The 20,165-nt window shown below is 43.3% G+C and overlaps 1 protein-coding gene across 1 annotated transcript; it reads right to left on the reverse strand.

Annotated features, from left to right (window-relative positions):
• Positions 1 to 1,202: 1,202 nt before the first annotated feature.
• On the reverse strand, positions 1,203 to 17,192 carry RUSF1 (RUS family member 1). The gene is made up of 15 exons (XM_067469821.1): positions 16,905 to 17,192; positions 15,198 to 15,365; positions 14,824 to 14,901; positions 12,841 to 12,955; positions 12,411 to 12,456; positions 11,815 to 11,847; positions 8,497 to 8,602; positions 8,075 to 8,176; positions 7,199 to 7,269; positions 6,062 to 6,246; positions 5,722 to 5,779; positions 3,830 to 3,900; positions 3,152 to 3,313; positions 2,879 to 2,956; positions 1,203 to 1,495 (listed from the first exon to the last, which is right to left on the reverse strand). Exons 2-15 carry the CDS (start codon positions 15,345 to 15,347, stop codon positions 1,401 to 1,403), a joined length of 1,350 nt encoding a protein of 449 aa, XP_067325922.1. The 5' UTR covers positions 15,348 to 15,365; positions 16,905 to 17,192; the 3' UTR covers positions 1,203 to 1,400.
• Positions 17,193 to 20,165: the final 2,973 nt, after the last annotated feature.

A 20,165-nucleotide genomic window follows, 5' to 3' on the forward strand; every position in this document is an offset into this window, starting at 1 on the left:
AAGGCCCTTTTTAAATGCCTTTTAAAGTTCCGACATGTCACCATCTAATCATCTGTTCCAAAGCTGTTACACCATTATTTTTATACGAGTTCCCAGATTTCAATTCCTGAATCACATGACAATAAAAATGTTGTCATTTTTCAGTACTTTACATAATTCTTCAATGCAGTTCCTTGAGTAACAAATTAAACTAAAAATGCATTTACCAGGGGGAAATGCTGTGAATTAATGCCAATTTTATATTTAAAGCACTGTATTTGCAACCCATGGAAAAAATATACACAATGTAGAGATAGTTAAAAGCATAGCAGGAAAATGTGCACAGAATTTTTCATAAGGGCTTTGATTAAATTATTCTATGTTTAAGGGAAATGGAAAAGAATGAATAATTGAAATCTGGGAGGAAGTTATAGGTAAAGGTAAAGGTTTCCCCTGATATTGAGTCTAGTCGTATCCTACTCTGGGGGGTGGTGCTCCTCTCCATTTCTAAGCTGAAGAGCCAGTGTTGTCCATAGACGCCTCCAAGGTCCTGTGGCCGGCAGGAATGCATGGAGCACTGTTATCTTCCTGCAGAAACGTACACATTAATCTAGGAGCCCCTGGTGGTGCAATGGGTTAAACCCTAGTGCTGGCAGGACTGAAGACTGGCAGGTCAGAGGTTTGAATCCAAAGAGTGTGGATGAGCTCCCTCTGTCAGCCCCAGCTCCCCATGTGGGGACTTGAGAGAAGCCTTCCACAAGGATGGTAAAGCATCAAAAAACATCCAGGCATCCCCTGGGCAACCTCTTTACAGACGGCTAATTTTCTCACACCAGAAGTGACTTGCAGTTTCTCAAGTCGCTTCTAACACGAAAAAAGAAACCTATTGATCTATTTACATTTGCATGTTTTCGAACTGCTAGGTTGGCAGAAGCTGGGCCTAACAGTGGGAGTTCACCCTGCTCCCTGAATTCGAACCGCCGTCAGCAAGTTTCCAAAGTCGCAAGTTCAGCAAGTTCAGCAGTTTAGTGGTTTAACCCGCTGCGCCACCAGAAAGTTATATTGATCCTTTTATGCTACAGAAAAGGCAAGCCACTCAAACGATACTGTGGAAGAGACAAACCAACCAAAGTTATGAGCATTGGGATTAAAAATGTTACATCCATACTCTAGTGTAATGTTATCTGCACTGTCTTTCACTTTGTGCCTTAAAAGACCTCATATAAAACCAATACAAAATGTTTATTTTTTCTGCCCCGCTACCAACTCACATATTTTGGGAAAGAGGGAGAAAGTACACGGTCTGCACGTTGCCTCTCTTTTTGGCATTACAGTTTTGCCCATCTCTAAAGAGGCAAAGACAGACCAAGCGCCAACCATCCAGTCTCTTTGATACTTCAATGTTCAGCAGTCTTCCTATGTCAGAATGTTTTCTTCCCAGCAATGGTCCAATCCACGCGCCACTCTTCCGGGCCCAAAAGGTTCCGCTCTGTCACCCATCCTGCTTCCGTCAAACCTTGGAAGAAATAAATTGGTAGATAAATGAAAGAACAGGAATGTGGTATCCCCAAATAATGCATCTTGACCAGGCCTGGGCAAACTTCAGCCCTCCAATAGGCTGTTAGGAATTGTGGGAGTTGAAGTCCAAAACACCTGGAGGGCCCAAGTTTGCCCAGGCCTAATCTAGACTGTCTTGCTACCAACTTTCTGCAAAGCAACGTACAAAGCAAATATGGGGTTTTCTTATTTCTTATTATTATGATTCTTATTATTTACTATTATTAATAATTACAGTATTTATATTCCGCCCTGCTCACCTCGCAGGGAACTCAGGATGGATTACAATGCACAAATACATTGCAAACGTTCAATGACATTTAGACATACAACATATATAGACAACGACAAAGGCTGAGTATTTAACATTCTAGCTTCATGAGGGTATGCTCGAATTCCGGCCACCAGGGGAGCTGTCGCTTCACTGTCTACTTGTGACACCGATGGAGTACTTCCTCATTCTTTTGCACACTACTGGAGATTTTTATGGCATCTTATAATTTAAATTAGTTAAATTAGCATCCCCGCTTCTGGTGTGAGAGAATTAGCCATCTGTAAAGATGTTGCCCAGGGGATGCCCGGATGTTTTTTGATGCTTTACCATCCTTGTGGAAGGCTTCTCTCAAGTCCCCACATGGGCAGCTGGGACTGACAGAGGGAGGTCATCCACACTCTCCTCAGATTTGAACCTCTGACCTGCCAGTCTTCAGTCCTGCCAGCACAAGAGTTTATCCTGCATACTTATTTTACACCATAATTTGCAAATAAATTCATTAAAAATCAGACAATGTGATTTTCTGGATGTGTTTTCTCATGTTGTCTCTCATACTTGAGATCTACCTATGATGTCAATTACAGGCCTCTCTCATCTTTTTAAGTGGGAGAACTTATACAATTGGTATCTGACTAAATACTTTCCCCCCCCCCCCCCGCTGTATATATGCACATCTCCATATATTCATATATACATACATGTGAGTGTGTGTATATATATAGATAAAGTAAAACAATAAACCAAAATGAGAAAGTGAAATAAAAAAATTCTGTGACTTCTGGACATCCTCCCTGAGGTTTCTGTCAGCTTCAGCTTCTTATGTGGGGACATGAGAGAAGCTTCCCACGAAATGGTAAAACATCTGGGTGTCCCCTGGGCAACATCCTTGCAGACAGCCAATTCTCTCACACCAGAAGCGACTCGCAGTTTCCCAAGCCACTCCTGACACACACACACACAAAAGTTAGATGCAAACTTGTTCAATTTGCAAAACACACTCATGTGTTGAAATCTGACTTTTCCAAATTTTTGAAGCAAATGGTTTTAATATTTACTTATATGACATACCTGCCAGAAATTTAGGGAATATCATGTCTAGTACCCTATGTGTCTCAGAAATCACACTGCAACCGTTGTTCTTAGATCCTGGATGATACAAAAAGAAAGATGGATTATCCTACATGATCACCCAATGCAATGTCATCTGCGTGGTTTAGGAAGAGCTCTCCCATGTCTCAAGGAGGCACCCTTCCTTGTTCTAAGTATCTTCCCATTCATACTGCCTATGTGATCCGTATAAGGACTTCCCCAGATGCACTTCTGGGTTGATCAGTTCATTACCTTCACGAAGCTGCTTCTGCACAGCTAAGAGGGATTTTTTTTTCACAATCACATCCAAGGCCACATCTCGAGACAGCAGGACTTCCAGGAGAAGGGCGTGGCTGCAGGCTTTAATCACATCCACACTCCTTGCCTGTCGGTGGAGGAGGACAAAGACAGTCCCTGTGGAAGACGACCAAGGGACTTAAGTGGTGATAAAAGAATCAATAAGAAAATGTCTCTCCGACTTTGCAAATGTTTTTGTTTTGTTTTGTTTTGCACTATGGTTTCCTGAACCCATAAGCTAGCTGCTTTGAGTCTCTTTTAAGATATAGATATGGAATACCATAATAATAATATTAACAACAACAGCAGCAACAGCAACAACAACCACGCAATATTTTAATTTAAAGAAGAAAACTATCTTTCAACTTCTAGATGCAGTTGCAGCAAACTATACATTTATTGTATTGTCAAAGGCTTTCATGGCTGGAATCACTGGGTTGTTGTAGGTTTTTTGGGCTGTATGGCCATGTTCTAGAAGCATTCTCTCCTGATGTTTTGTCTGCATCTGTGGCATTCTATTTTATAGTATTCTAGCCCTGTACCAACTATGGTACAAACCTCACCCTCTTTCCACATTCCCAAAATGTCTTTTCACCTAAACACTTCTTGCACATCTCTTTCTGATATACCCACCAGCTGCTTGGTTGAAGAAGATTAAGTAGTTTGTAGAATTCCCCTCGAGAGCTTTCTGGAATTCAGCAACACTGTTAGGGATTGAAGGAAAATGTATGAATGCTCTAAATGCAGGAGGAGCTCCAAAGGTGAGGTGTGAATTGCAAACTAAATGGGTAAATTCAAACTCATCTGCTTTTGTCATGAAGTCAGAATGGCATCGAAGTCTGAGCATTGGGTCAGGGTTCAAGTCCCTACTTGGCTATGGAAACCCACTGGTTGACCTTGGACAAGTCACATACTCTCAGCCTCAGAGGAGGGGAAACCCCTTCTGAACAAGTTTTGCGAAAGAAACCCTGTAATAGGTTCACCTTAGGGTTGCTATAAATGAAAATGACTTGAGGGCAAACAACAATTGCATCTATAAGTTTCCCATTTAATAGATTATTATTATTATTATTATTATTATTACTAGCCGTTCCCCTGCCACGTGTTGCTGTGGCCCAGTCTGGTGATCTGGAAAACAAAGTAGTGGGAAAGTGTTGGTTTCTAATGTATGTAATGTCTTTATTCTTCTTGGTAAACAGTATTTGATCAAGTTTTTTTGCCCTGGTGAAGGGAGTTGGACTGGATGGCCCTAAGTATTTTCTTTTGGCCATAGGGGTTCTGTGTGGGAAGTTTGCCCCAATTCTATCGTTTGTGGGGTTCAGAATGCTCATTAATTGCAGGTGAACTAGAAATCCCAGTGACAACAACTCCCAAATGTCAAGGTCTATTTCCCCCCAGCTCCATCTGTGTTCCTAGTTGGGCATATTGCGTATTCGTACCAAGTTTGGTCCAGATCCATCATTGTTTGAGTCCACTGTGCTCTCTGGATATAGGTGTACTACAGTTCCAAAACTCATGGTCAATGCCCACCAAACCCTTCTGGGGTTTTCTGTTGGTCATGGGTGTCCTGTTTGGTTCAATTCCATCACTGGTGGAGATCAGAATGCTCTCTGATTGTAGGTTAACTATAAATCCTAGCAACTACAACTCCCAAATGACAAACTCAATTTTTTTTTAGTGATGGTCATTCCTCGGGTTAGTAGGTATCTTGTGGCCAAATTTGGGGGCAATTCATCCAGTGGTTTTTTTAGTTCTGTTAATCCCACAAACGAACATTACATTTTTATTTATATAGATTCTTCTTATTATTATTATTATTATTAATAAGTAGTAGTAGTAGTAGTAGTAGTATTAGAAACACAACAAGATGAGTCCACAGCAAACAAGATCACTCTGCTGGCTGTTGTATTGGATCACATGTCAGACACTTCCCGAGTGTCTAGGATTATGTGATGTATCGATGAATAATGCATGCAGATCCCAGTAAGTTGGCCTTTTGCAGCTGGCAGATGGTAATTTTGTCAGCGCCAATTGTGTTTAAGTGCAGGCCAAGGTTTTTAGGCACTGCACCCAGTGTGCCAATCACCACTGGGAACACCTTTACTGGCTTGTGCCAGAGTCTTTGCAGTTCGATTTTTAAATCCTCATATTATGTCAGCTTTTCCAGTTGTTTCTCTTCTTCAATCCTGCTGTCACCTATTATTATTATTATTATTATTATTATTATTATTATTATTTGCTTTTTAAAAATATCAATAAACACCTGCCCTGGGAAAACAAATAAGTTAACCAATTTGATTTTTTTAAATGGGTATGTATGCACACAAGCCTTTGTAAACAATTCACAACATTGTTGGGTTGAAAGGGATTTCAAAGTCATCCTTGCAAATACTTGAAACACATTCATTCAACCTTTGCTTTAGGGCATCCAATGAATGCACATTTATGAACATAAATATATGTAGGTATGTTGGGAAATCCCCCTCCAGTTGCAAGGCAAGGAACACTGAAGATTTGCTACTCACTTAGAAGTTACTGAGTGAAGTGGAGCTCCAAGAGTTATCTTCAGTTGATGTCTGAACCCTAGTCAAGAGAGATACATTCAAGGTTTCTATGAGCATCACTCTTATGCTCAAAGTATTGTAAATGACAAGTTTAGGGATTCAGCAAAAGCTCTATTATGTATGTGACATGTGCTATGTAGTGTTTACACCAAAGATAGAAACAGTTCAGCTTTGCAACATTATTTCCCACTGGCTTGAAGGATTAGAATATTAGGGAGCCACAAGGATCACAAGTGCAGGATCAGACCAAAACACAGCAGCAACTCCAGAGTATGGACAACGTAATCAACCTGGTAGTTACCTGGTAGTAAGGGCTCTTGAGGATTGATGATGTCTGGGCCTGGTATTTCTATTGCCTCCAAGAAATGCTGGAAGACCAGGCTAAGCCGCGCACGGTTGAGGGTCTCCATGCAGACAGCCCTCACAGCTCGGTAGTTGGCATAGAGGTGCAGAATGGTGAAGAAACCATAGAGGGAATAGGTGAGGCTAAAGGGAAAATTATTTTAAAAAATAATTTAAATGTCCCAATACTCCTAGTTGACTTTGCAATGCAATAAAGACTTCTTCTGAATCTAAAACAACCCCAATAGGAGGAGATGGTGAAATTTCCCTTCACTACCTATGGAAAACAAGGTCATTTTGACCCTCAAAATATTTCAAACAAAAAGTACAGTAACAATCACAGATATAAGTGACCACCATGAGTATACCTGATTTCTGGTGTAACATAGCATTGAGATGTGCTGACGGAACTTGAGATTTCTAGAGAAGTATCATATCTCCCCCCCCCCCCCCCCCCGGTAGCACAGCAGGTTAAACCACTGAGCTGCTGAACTTGCTGACCGAAAGATTGGCGGTTTGAATCCGGGGAGCAAGGTAAGCTCCCGCTGTTTGCCTCAGCTCCTGCCAACCTAGCAGTTCGAAAACATGCAAATGTGAGTAGATCAATAGGTACCGCTTCCGCGGGAAAGTAACAACGCTCCATGCAGTCATGCTATTTACATGACCTTGGAGGTGTCTACGGACAACGCTGGCTCTTTGGCTTAGAAATGGAGATGAGCACCAACCTCCAGAGTCAATCCCGACTACATTTAATGTCAGGGAAAACCTTTGCGTCATAATATCTAGGAATTTCCTAGGTCCTTCAGGGTGACTCTATGCCATATTCCAGTGGAAGAATACCATAGAATCACCTGCAAGACATAGTAAATTCATTGAGAGACCTTTTTTTCCCACTGACACTGTTAAGTATAATTACAAATGTGTGTTCTGTGGTTACTGAATTTTTCCTATGTATAATTTGTTTACAAAAGTGGGGTACAGTGAAGTGTACATGGAAGGCCAGGATGAACCCCAACTTTGGCAGTCACCCATCTCTGCCTTATATTCTTGTAAGTCTTGCCTCATCTTCAACTTAGCCTGGCAACCATTCACTCACCAGAGATTGTCAGCTACAAGAGGGATGAGGAGAAGGCTGAAAAGTAAGCCGGCTAAGTTCACCAGTGTCTCCTAGGAGAGAGAAAAACAAAAGGGAGAACCAGGCAACACCTTTATTGGTGGTTGCTGCATTATGCCTTCTGGTCGACTGTGGCATATGGCAACATTGACACATATGATTTCTTCATATGGGATTTGCCATTGCTTCCTCCTGGGGCTGAGAGAGTGTGACTTGCTCAAGGTCAATAAATGGGTTTCTGTGACTCAGGCCAGCGTTGGACTAGAACTCCGGGAGACCAGTTCAAATTCCCATTTAGCCATGGAAACCTAGTCACACTCTCTCTGCCTCAGAAGGATCCCCCAGTGGTGCAATAGGTTAAACCCTTGAAGACCAACAGGTCGCAGGTTTGAATCCAGGGAGAGTGCGGATGAGCTCCCTCTGTCAGCTCCGGCTCCCCATGTGGGGACATGAGAGAAGCCTCCCATAAGGATGGTAAAACATCAAAACATCTGGCCGTTTCCTGGGCAACGTCCTTGTAGACGGCCAATTCTCTCACACCAGAAGCAACTTGCAGTTTGTCAAGTCACTCCTGACATGAAAAAACAAGCCTCAGAAGAAGGCAATGGGAAACCACCTTTGAACAAATCTTGGCAGGAAAACCCCTAAAATAAGGCACAAAATTAAAACCATGCAAATGAGCTGCTCAAAACTCTTCACCAAGCAAGATAATATAAATATCAAGTGCAAAAAATGTGGCCATGGTGTGTCTCTGTAATTGCAACATAGAACATGCAACTTAGGAAATCAGGAGAGGGTCAATTTTAATTCCAAGGCCTTTCATGCCCTTGTCCAGCCATCTCAAGGACTTCCTCTCACCTGGCTTCCATCTTTGGCGGAAACGTCTGCCATGTTGTCCCTTCGGGCCTGGTGCATGGTAAGGGCTGCCCGGGTGGCACCTCCAGCAACTCCCACGATGCACTACAAAAGAGAAGAAAACGAACCAAAGAAAAAAGCTTTGTTGACAACATGCAGAAAGCTGTATAATGCATCGAAGTCCAGAGTGAAAATTCACATCGAGAACGCACTATCCCATAAGTGCCAGGAATCAAAATGAAACGTTCTACTAAACTCTTTCCAGACATCAAACCAATCCTTCTTCCCAAGACGAGATCAAATGAGGAGTTTCACAAAGTGTGTTCCTTCCATTTCTACCGAACACCAAAGAACCTCTTCTTGCTCTGTGCATTACTGCCCAAATATCACAAGCCCACTCCCATGTCTAAACCATGCTTGCTTACTTTGAAAAAGCCACTGATGCACACAATGAGGGTGAAGAATGCTGGGAATGCTGGTGCCAGGATCTCCATTAAGATGGCCACGTCGTTGAGCACATCGGCAAAGAGTCTAAAGGGTAAAGTGAAAGGTTAAAAGCTCAATCAGCTATGGTCAAAGGGGAAACATTACCCAACCAGTATACTTTTGTGCAGGCTGTGTTGCAGCTAGCTAGTAGCCAGTTGCATTAAATCACTACTGACCGAGAGGTCGTGAGTTCGAAGCCAGCCTGACCATTAATAGTCTAGCTTGCTGTCAACCTATGCAGCCCCAAAGAAAGTTGCATCTGTCAAGTAGAAAATTTAGGTACTGCTTTATGTGGGGAGGCTAATGTAACTAATTTACGACGCCATAAAACCTCCCAGCAGCGTGTAATAGAATGAGGAAGTACTCTATCAAAGGACTCAGTGTCACAAGTGGATGGTGAAGCAGCAGCTCCCCTGTGGCCAGAATCAAGCCTCATGAAGCTGGAAAAGCTAGAATGTTAAATGCCCCTGTGTCTGTCTATATTTATTTATTTATTTTGAACTTTTATATACCGGTCTTCTTAACCTCTGCAGAGGGACTCAGGCCGGTTCACAACAAAAGATTCATAAACAATAGTTTAAAATATCACATCACATAATGCAGTAATACATAAAATATCTTAAAATACAATCATATAATTACATAAGGCCAAGTCATCAGAATGAAATCACAATTCATCACCATCTGTCCGTGTGGTCAAGAGTTATTGACTCATTCATCGAATGCTAAATTCCAGAGCCAAGTTTTCACCAGCTTTCTAAAAGTCAGGAGAGAAGGGGCAGTTCTAATCTCCAGTGGTAGAGAGTTCCAGAGCCAAGGGGCCACCACCGAGAAGTCCCTGTCCCTTGTCCCCCACCAGACGCGATTACGAGGGTGGTGGGACCACAAGCAGGGCCCCTCCAGAAGATCTTAATAACCTTGATGGTTCATAGGGGAGAATCCGTTCGGACAGGTAAATTGGGCCAGAGTCGTTTAGGGCTTTATAGGTCAACACCAGCACTTTGAATTGTGCTCAGAAACTGATTGGCAGCCAGTGGAGCTGACGTAACAGAGGAGTAGTATGCTCACTGTATCCCGCTCCTGTTAGTAATCTGGCTGCCGCTCGTTGGACTAGTTGTAGCTTCCGGGCAGTCTTCAAAGGCAACCCCACGTAGAGAGTGTTGCAGTAGTCTATACGGGATGTAACCAGAGTGTGGACCACCGTGGCCAGATCAGACTTTCCAAGGTCTGATCTGTTGTATATATGGCCTATATATGTTGTATGTCCAAATGGCATTGAATGTTTGCCATGTATATATGCATTGTAATCCGCCTTGAGTCCTCTGTGGGGTGAGAAGGGCGGAATATAAATACTGTAAGTAAATAAAGAAGTAATTCATGACCCAGTTACTGTAGAATCTTATCCGACATAAGCAGGCTGGCAGAACGTCGGATAAATGAAAATGTCAGATAATATGGAGCGACACAGCACTAGACAACTAGAATACTAACAACAGGGACTCAAAGTGTTAAGGCAAGGCAACACCTCGGGGCTAGAGTGTCCCAGCAGGAAGAGGAGCATGGAAGTCACTGAGGGAAGGAGGGAGGATGCTGCTGCATCCACTCCTGTCTCTTTTCCCCCTTTCCTCCCTCCTCGTCTTGTCTTTTCCACTTATTGGGAATGGAGAGAGAGTTGTGGAGCACTCCTTTAATTGAAGGGGAAATGCTGGAGGAAAAGCAGGGCATCGGATAAGATGGAATGTCGGATAAGCAAAGGTCGGATAAGCAAGACTCTACCGTATTCAGTCTTGCTAGCAAACTGAATGTTAAACCCACTCCTTATAAGAGATAGGAATGGTGATGCTTTTATGTTAAGATGCTTTGAGTCTCCTACAGGAGAAATAAAAGTGGATTATGAATAATAATAATAATAATAATAATAATAATAATAATCTAGATAAATAAAAATGTAATGTTCATTTGTGGGATTAACAGAACTCAAAAACCACTGGACGAATTGACACCAAATTTGGACACAAGACACCTAACAACCCAATGTATGTCCTTCACTCAAAAAATTGATTTTATCAATTGGGAGTTTGTCAATTGCTGGGATTTATAGTTCACCTACAATCAAAGAACATTATGAACCCCACCAATGATGAAATTGAACCAAACTTGGTACGCAGTTCTCCCATGACCAACAGAAAATACTGGAAGGGTTTGGTGAGCAGTGTCCTTTGATTTTGGAGTTGTAGTTCACCTACATCCAAAGATCACTGTGGATTCAAACAATGATGGATCTGGACCAAACTCTACAAGAATACTCAATATGCCCAAATGTGAACACTGGTGGAGTTTGGGGAAAATAGAATCTTGACATTTGGGAGTTGTAGTTGCTGGGATTTATAGTTCACCTACAATCACAGAGCATTCTGAACCCCACCAGTGATAGAATTGGGCCAAACCTCCCACACAGAACCCCCATGTGGGCCACAGCAATGCGTGGCAGGGGACGGATAATAATAATAATAATAATAATAATAATAATAATAATAATGTGGAGCCCCTGGTGGCACAGTGGGTTAAACCCCTGTGCTGGCAGGACTAAAGACCGACAGGTCGCAGGTTCGAATTCGGGGAGAGGCGGATGAGCTCCCTCTATCAGCTCCAGCTCCTCATACGGGACATGAGAGAAGCCTCCCACAAGGATGATAAAAACATCAAATCATCCGGGCGTCCCCTGGGCAACGTACTTGCAGACAGCCTATTCTCTCACACCAGAAGCGACTTGCAGTTTCTCAAGTCGCTCCTGACACGACAATAATAATAATAATAATAATAATAATAATAATAATAGGAAGACAGATTAATTATAGCAACAACAAGAATAGGGATGCAACATATCTCATGGAAACCTTTCCTTTATATTTTTAAAAATACATGACTTATTGCTAATTTCAAATAGACTTAGATGTTTTTCCTTGCAATTGTGCAACACACCTACACACTGCGGTTGACACACTAAATGTGTCACAACACAGAGTCTTGAAAACTCTGATCCTAAACCAACTGGTGATAATATACAGAATCATGACATCCAGGTTGGAAATGATCCCAAAGGGCATCCAATCCTATTCCCTGCCATGTAGGAATTCTCAGCGGAAGCATCATCCATCCAGACTTCTAATTTGTAGCTAACAGTAGATCATGGAATAAAGAAGGAAGAGACTTATAATTTAAGACAAAACCAGAAGGGAGTGAGTCCTCCTCATTACCTCCATTGCTTAGCATCACAGTCCAGTTTGCTCCTGAAGACGAAAAAGGAAAAAAAAGAGCCCTTAAGGATCACACAAAAGACAGCGTGGTGTAGTAATTAGATCAGGCATGGGCAAACTTTGACCCTCCAAGTGTTTTGGACTTCAACCTATCAGCTGTTAGGAATCGTGGGAGTTGAAGTCCAAAACACCTCGAGGGCCAACATTTCTCCATACCTGAGTTAGAACTAAGGAAAGCTGGATTCAAATCACAAAATTCACTAAGCAAGCTTGGATCAATCCCTCAGTTTTGCCTACCTTGCAAGGTTGTTGCATAAACACTACAGAAGAGGCAAGAACAGGCACGGGTAAACTTTTGCCCTCCAGGTGTTTTTGGACTTCAACTCCCACAATTCCTAACAGCCTACCGGCTGTTAGGAATTGTGGGAGTTGAAGTCCAAAAACACCTGGAGGGCAAAAGTTTGCCCATGCCTGGTCAAGAACCACAATGACTTTGTTGGAAAAATTGTGGATATGCATAACTTAAAATATGTGCCTCCCAACATTTATCTCACCAGACTCATCAGCATCAACATGGAAATGGCAACTGGACTCACCCCTTACTCCAGGCAAAGACAATTCGGCCCAGCATTCCTGTCCCATCTGTAACAGAAAGGATGAGTACCTTTCATATAGAGGGAAGTGGGAGGCAATGTAAGGCTTTGCAAGGGACTATTTTAGGACACACTCTGGACAATCAAGCAACACATTTTGGGCAAGTAGCAGAGGGTATAAGATTGAGAAAAGGAAAGATAAAGGTCTCCCCTGACATTAAGTCTAGTCGTGTCCAACTCTGTGGGTTGGTGTTTATCTCCATTTCTGAGCCAAAGAGCCGGCATTGTCCATAGACACCTCCAAGGTCATGTGGCCAGCATGACTGCATGGAGTGCCATTACCTTCCCGCCTACTGATCTAAATAAATAAATAAATAAAAAGAGAAGAGAAAAGAGGGAAAGGCACAATGGAGTAACTGAAGGCAAGTCCCACCTTTGAGTATCCAAGTGACAGTGGCGGCTGTAACGGTGGAGGTCTCGTCCCCGACTCCCACCCCCTTCAGCACCGCCTGGGTGGCCAGGGTCCCCGTGATACTACTAGCAAAGGCCTGGGGAATTGGGGGAGACAGAGGGGGAGAGTCAGGGGAGTACGTGGTCTTGCATTGACCTTCAGTGCCCTATCCTCTCCTCATTCTCTCTATCCATCTTCCTCATTGACTCACATTGACTCAAGGACACACATTTTGCAAAGTGAAGAACCTCTTAAAAACTGTTCAACTCATGAGGATTAAAACAAGTATACTAGTTTCCTATGTTCTAGAGCAGGGCTTCTTAAACTGTGGGTTCCTCTCCCTACACGGGTTCCCCTTAGCTCAATGTTGGGGTCACGGAAAATATGGCAAAAGGTTTAGGAACGTCACCCATCTGTTAACAATAACATGCCACGTTTAGAGTGGACTCTGCAGGAAATGTTTAAGCCAGTGGTTCTCAACCTGTGGTCGCCAGATGTTTTGGCCTTCAACTCCCAGAAACAGCTGGCAAACTGGCTGGGATTTCTGGGAGTTGTGGGCCAAAACACCTGGGGACCCACAGGTTGAGAGCCACTGGTTTAAACTTTACTCCACAAAAAAGTAGAATCAGCCTGCTTAGCAAGCTTGCAAATGCTGATTGATTTTCAGTAAATGTCTAATTTTAATGCCTATTTTATGTACCTATATACCTGGGGTCATGTAAAAAAATATCAGATGGAAAGGAGTTGTAAGGTGAAAAGGTTTAAGAAGCCTGTTCTAGAGAAAGGGAAAAGAAGACAGTGTTAGCATCCCAACATCCTTTTAAAATAAGGAATTCCATCCCATTCACCCAAAATCGATACAATAATAGTTATATTATCATAATTATAAGGAGCCCCCGGTGGCGCTGTGGGTTAAACCCTTGTGCCAGCAGGACTAAAGACCGACAGGTCACAGGTTCGAATCCAGATGAGCTCCCTCTGTCAGCTCCAGCTCCTCATGCGGGGACATGAGAGAAACCTCAAGGATGATAAAACATCAAAAACATCCGAGCATCCCCTGGGCAATGTCCTTGCAGATGGTCAATTCCCTCACACCAGAAGCGACTTGCAGCTTCTCAAGTTGCTCCTGACCCGACCCAAAAAAAAAATCATAATTATATTACTGTTATGTTATTATTTTATTTATCTGTCTCTCCTCACAACTTGAGGCGGGTACGATGCAGTAAAAACACATCAACATAAAATGCACACAACATAATTTTGATGATGAGATGACAGTGAATGGTTATTGTAGTAATTATTTATTAATTGTGTAATGTGTTAGGCTGTTAATTGTTTTTATACTGTAGCACTGAATTTTTTCTGTTCTTATTTGTTGTGAACTGCTGTGAGTCGCCTTCGGGCTGAGAACAGCGGTACATAAGTAAGGTAAATAAATAAATAAATAAATAATACATATATCAAAACACGCCACTATGAAATACATACACCTAAACATAAGGCGCCATGGTGGCACAATGGGTTAAACCCTTGTGCCGGCTGAACTGCTGACGTGATGTTCGGTTCGAATCCAGAGAGAGTGGTGAGCTCCTGTTTGTCAGCTCCAGCTTCTCATGCAGGGACATGAGAGAAGGAGAGTAAAATATCCAAGCGTCCCCTGGGCAACGTCCCTGCAGACAGCCAATTCTCTCACAACAGAAGCAACTTGTAGTTTCTCAAGTCGCTTCTGACACTATTGAAAAATATTTGTTTATTTATTATTTCCTATACTTGTACCCAGCCCTTTTCACATCGAAGGAGACTCAGGGCGGCCTCACAACTGGCAGAAATTTGATGCCCAACAAAAAAAAATAATAATCCAAAAATAACAATTACAATTAAAACAGCAATAAAACATAAATTATTAAAACAACAATTAAAACCACGCAAATTCCAAAACACATGGTACATACATGACACACTCACCTGCACAGTGTCCCAAATCTGGTATGCAAGGTAGTCTGGGCTCACGCTTTCAGGATAACCTTGGGGTAGGAAAACTGCCTGCAGAAATGAGAACCCAACCAACATCACAGAAGTCCTGCCAAATTAAATCATTTCCACTAATAGGAGAGCTTAGGATGAGACTTAATTGACAATAATGCTGCCAGTCGGCTGCCCCTTGAGAAACCTCATTGAATCATCCTGTGCTAGCTTCAGTTTCTGGATGAGCCTTAAGTGTAGGCATTAAAGCAAGCCAGGCTTGAGCACCACAAAAACAGCAATGTAAAAAGTATAGATTATGACAAATGGTTAAATAAGATAAGAATGTAAAAGGAACAACTTTAAAATGGACTCACTGTGAAGAAATCCCGTATGGAACGATAGCCCCCACCTTCAGGTGTATCCAAGACACAACTCAATCTCCCATCGGGCAATGATTTATAGTGATGGGTTTTGCGGGAGCCATAGCTTTCTGTGCAAACGACTTGTCCCTGTAAGACTGTCATGTCTGAAGCAGGACTGAACTACAAAAGACACAAAAAGAAATTGACTGTTATCTTTACCATTAAGAAACAGCAAACGCTCTGGTCACATCCCGCCTTGACTACTGCAACGCTCTCTACGTGGGGCTGCCCTTGAAGACGGCCCGGAAGCTTCAGCTAGTCCATTGCGCGGCAGCCATGTTACTAACAGGAGCGGGACGCAGGGAGTATACAACGCCCCTGTTGTTCCAGCTCCACTGGCTGCCGATCTGCTACCGGGCCCAATTCAAGGTGCTGGTGTTATCCTACAAAGCCCTAAACGGTTCTGGCCCAAAATACCTTTCGGACCGCATCTCGGCCTATGAGCCCACGAGGGCCTTGAGATCGTCTGGGGAGGCCCTTCTCTCGATCCCACCTGCTGCACAGGCACGTCTGGCGGGGACGAGAGAGAGGGCCTTCTCGGTGGTGGCCCCCCGGCTGTGGAACACCCTCCCTGTTGACATCAGACAGGCGCCCTCCCTTTTGTCTTTCCGTAAGAGCCTAAAGACATGGCTATTTGAGAAGGCATTTAACTGAGCGCTACATAAATTGGTAATGACAACTGGAACGGAACATGGATTACGAGTTTGGTTATGATTCTATGATGAGACGGAGCGGATTATTTAGTGTAACTATATGATTGTGTTTACTGATATGTTGACTTTTTTTTGTTATTGCTTATTGTAAATTGTCTTTTATATGTTGTACACCGCCATGAGTCGCCCTAGGGCTGAGAATGGCGGTCAACAAATGCAGCAAATAAATAAATAAATATTCGGCGGGATAATGGTATTTTATGGGTTTCCAAGACAAACTCCTTTCTCTGAAGGAAGCCATCCACTCAACAGTCTCGTGCAATGGAAAAGTTACTCTTTTGGACTGCAATGCCTAGACAGTTCCTGGGCACTGGAATGAATTTATTTATTTACTAGTTGTACCCGCCACACGTTGCTGTGGCCAACCTTCCCTCCCTCTTTCTCTTCTTTCTCTCCTTCCTTTTTTCTTTCCTTCTCTCCTTCCTTCTCTCCCTCCTCCCTCCCTCCCTCCCTCCCTTTTTTCTTTCCTTCTCTCCTTCCTTCCTTCCTTCCTTCCTCCCTCTCTCCCTCCCTTCCTTCCTTCCTTCCTTCCTTCCCTCCCTCCCCTTTTTCTTTCTTTCTCTCCTTCCTTCCTTCCTTCCTTCCTTCCTTCTTTCTCTACCACTTTCCTTCCTTCCCCTTCCTTTTTCTCTCTCTCCTTTCTTCCTTCTCTACCTAATCTTGGACTGTAACTCCAAGCAGTCCTCCTGATTGATCTATCTATCCACCTGCTATCTCTCTCTATCTAATTATGTATCTCATCAATCTGTAGGATTGTAGGATTCCTAACAGCCTGCCGGCTGTTAGGAATTGTGGGAGTTGGAGTCCAAAACACCTGGAGGGCCCAAGTTTGCCCATTCCTGCTGCAGATGCACCTTTAGTTCTATAGCACTGCATGCATATGTTCAATTGCAAAGCTGGAGGAACAAAGGCAGATCTTATCATCAAGGTTAAGACAAATGCTTACATGAATGAATGAATGGTCCTTTTAAATGCCTGCAGTTTCTTCTGTCTCTCTCTCTCAATGTGGTTATTGCAGTCCAGAAAATAGCACATTCAGTTTCTCTAAGGCTAAGCTTTTTGCCAAGAGGCAGTTCCTGTCTTTCATATCAGTGTGGGTTGAGCTACAGAGGCTGCTGGGAAATGATTGCCAATGGATTATGGGAAATGTAGTTTTTGTAAATCTTGGGAGCTGTGCGTTTCTAAATGCTCAGTTTTTTCCCTCCTGGATACATTTTGCACATAGAAGCAACAAAGAGAAACAATTGCACTGCAAATCCGGTTTCATTTTGCAATCGTCTTCCTCTTTGGTTGACTTCTGGGAAATGTAGTCTTTTGCCAGCTCTCTCCTTCCTTCTCATCTGTTATTGTGAGATATATGTATGTATGTATGTATGTATGTATGTATGTATGTAGGGAGAAAGGTGGGATGAATAATAAAGTAGTCCACGCTCTGGTTACATCCCGTCTTGACTACTGCAACGCTCTCTACGTGGGGTTGCCTTTGAAGACAGCCCGGAAGCTCCAATTAGTCCAACGGGCGGCAGCCATGATACTAACCGGAGCGGGGCGCAGGGAGCATACAACTCCTCTGCTGCACCAGCTCCACTGGCTGCCGATCTGCTACCGGGCTCAATTCAAAGTGCTGGCGTTGGCCTTTAAAGCCCTAAACGGTTCTGGCCCAACTTATCTATCCGAACGTATCTCAGCCTATCAGCCCACCAGGACCCTAAGATCTTCTGGGGAGACCCTGCTCTCTATCCCACCGGCTTCACAAGCGCGGCTGGCGGGAACGAGAGACAGGGCCTTTTCTGTGGTGGCCCCTCAGCTTTGGAACGCCCTCCCCATAGAGGTACGATCAGCCTCCTCGCTGATGGTGTTTCGGAAGAGATTGAAGACATGGATGTTTAAACAAGCATTCGGTTAATCCGTTGCAACGAATTTTGATGACTAAAGGATTGGTAATCATGGACGACGAATTTTGGATTGCGATTCCAGTTACGAGATGCATGGGATTATTATTGGTGGCCCAATAATTTGTATTGTATATGTGTTTTATGCTTTTAAACTGAATACTGTTTTTTAAGTGTTGTAAACCGCAATGAGTCGCCGACTTAGGCTGAGATATTAGTGGTATACAAGCGCATAAATAAATAAATAAATAAATAAATAAATAAATTATTATTATTTCCATGGCAACATCTTATAACATACTGGGATATGCAGTTTAAAAAGGGAAAGTTATTCTCCTCCCATGCTCTTTAACTGCCATGGCTCAATGCTATGGAATCCTGGGAGTTGTAGTTTTCCAAGGGCTTGAGCCTTCTCTGCCAAAGAGTGCTTTCCTCCCCAAACTATAAATTCCATAGCACTGAGTCATAGCAGTTAAAGTGTTGTAGATGCACCCCAAGTAACAAATCATTATAGCTGCCTTTCGCCCAAAGGATGGAAGCGCTCTTCTCACTCAAAAAAAGACAGGCTTAGAACCAATAAACAAATTAAAAAGTCAGATTGTGTAATGGTTCGAGAGCAGGGAAGCTCCAGTGTATAAAGGCTGCTGTGTGCACAAAGCTACTATGTATTTGTTTATTTGTGTTATGGAAACCTTGTTATTGCAAATAGTGGAACTATATGAAGCCGCTGGGTGAGATCATCCGGAGTTCTGGAGTTCGATGCCATCTGTACGCAGATGACGTCCAACTCTATCACTCATTTCCACCAGATGCTAAGGAGGCTGTCCAAGTCCTGAACCGCCTGGCTGCTGTGACTGTCTGGATGAGGGCAAGCAAATTGAAGTTGAATCCAGACAAGACAGAGGTCCTCCTGGTCAGTTGCAAGGCCAAACAGGGTATAGGATCACAACCTGTGCTGGATGGGGTTACACTCCCCTTGAAGGCACAGGTTCACATCTTGGGAGTTCTCCTGGATTCATAACTGAGCCTGGAATCCCAGGTTGCAGCAGTGGCCAGGGGAGCGTTCGCACAATTAAAACTTGTGTGCCAGCTGCGCCCGTACCTTGGCAAGTCAGACTTGGCCACGGTGGTCTACGCTCTCGTTACATCTAGGATAGACTACTGCAACGCACTCTACACAGGGTTGCCTTTGAAGACTGCTCAGAAGCTTTAAATAGTCCAACGAGAGGCAGTCAGGTTAATAACTGGGGCGGCATCCAGGGAGCATACAACTCCCATGTTACGCCAGCTCCATGGCTGCCAGTTTGCTACCGGGCACAATTCAAAGTGCTTGCTTTGGCCTATAAAGCCCTAAATGGCCCCGGCCCAAATTACCTGTCCGAATATACCTCTCCCTATGAACCATCACAGAGATTAAGATTCTCCGGGGAGGCCCTGCTTTCCGTCCCACCATTGTCACAAGCGTGATTGGTGGGGACGAGAGACAGGACCTTCTCGGTGATTGCTCCCAGGCTATGGAACTCCCTTCCTGGTGAGATCAGGTCGGCCCCCTCCCTCCTGTCCTTCAAAAGGATGGTAAAAACCTGGCTGTGGGACCAAGCTTTCGGGACAAGGCAATAAAGCAGCAATAGGAAAGATGACCAAGCCAATTAGATTTGACGCGGATGACTAAGACGGTTTTAAATGGTGTATTTTAATATTTTGATAAATGTTTTTTAATATTTATGTATGTGTATGTGAATTTGTGTCCCGGCATTGAATGTTTGCCGTGTATATTCTGTGCTCATCCCTGAGTTCCCTTCTGGGTGAGAAGGGCAGAATATAAATGTTTTAAATAAATAAATAAATAAATTTACTACAAAGAATACCCTCCTATGGAAGATATAACATCAGTTTGTGTTTTTCTTGTCCTTTTATCACTTTGGGTTAATGGTGCTGGATTACACTGCTGCCAATGAATTGTTCTGCTGTACATTTATCAGAAGTGTCTTTTATGAATAAGCCCATTCAGGCCTGTAGCCGGGGGGGGGGGGGGGGGTTAAGGGGTTCAACCCTCCCCCCCCCCCCCGAAATTTTCAGGTTAAAAAAAACTGGTTTAATCGTGAATTTTAACTGGTTAACCCAATCTCCATGCTAAGTCTATGAGACTCAAAAAATTAAGAGTCCCTCCAGAACTGTAAGCACTATCTTAGGCAAATATCGACAATTTATTCACACTGTCATTACTTGCAGCAATAGCCGATGTAGTGAAGCAACCAAGTTGTGGGTGTGTGTGTTGAATGCTCTCATTAAGGAGGTGGAGGTGGTTGACAGGG

Source organism: Anolis sagrei, chromosome 6, assembly GCF_037176765.1.
Source record: "Anolis sagrei isolate rAnoSag1 chromosome 6, rAnoSag1.mat, whole genome shotgun sequence".
NCBI classification, from domain to species: domain Eukaryota; kingdom Metazoa; phylum Chordata; class Lepidosauria; order Squamata; family Dactyloidae; genus Anolis; species Anolis sagrei.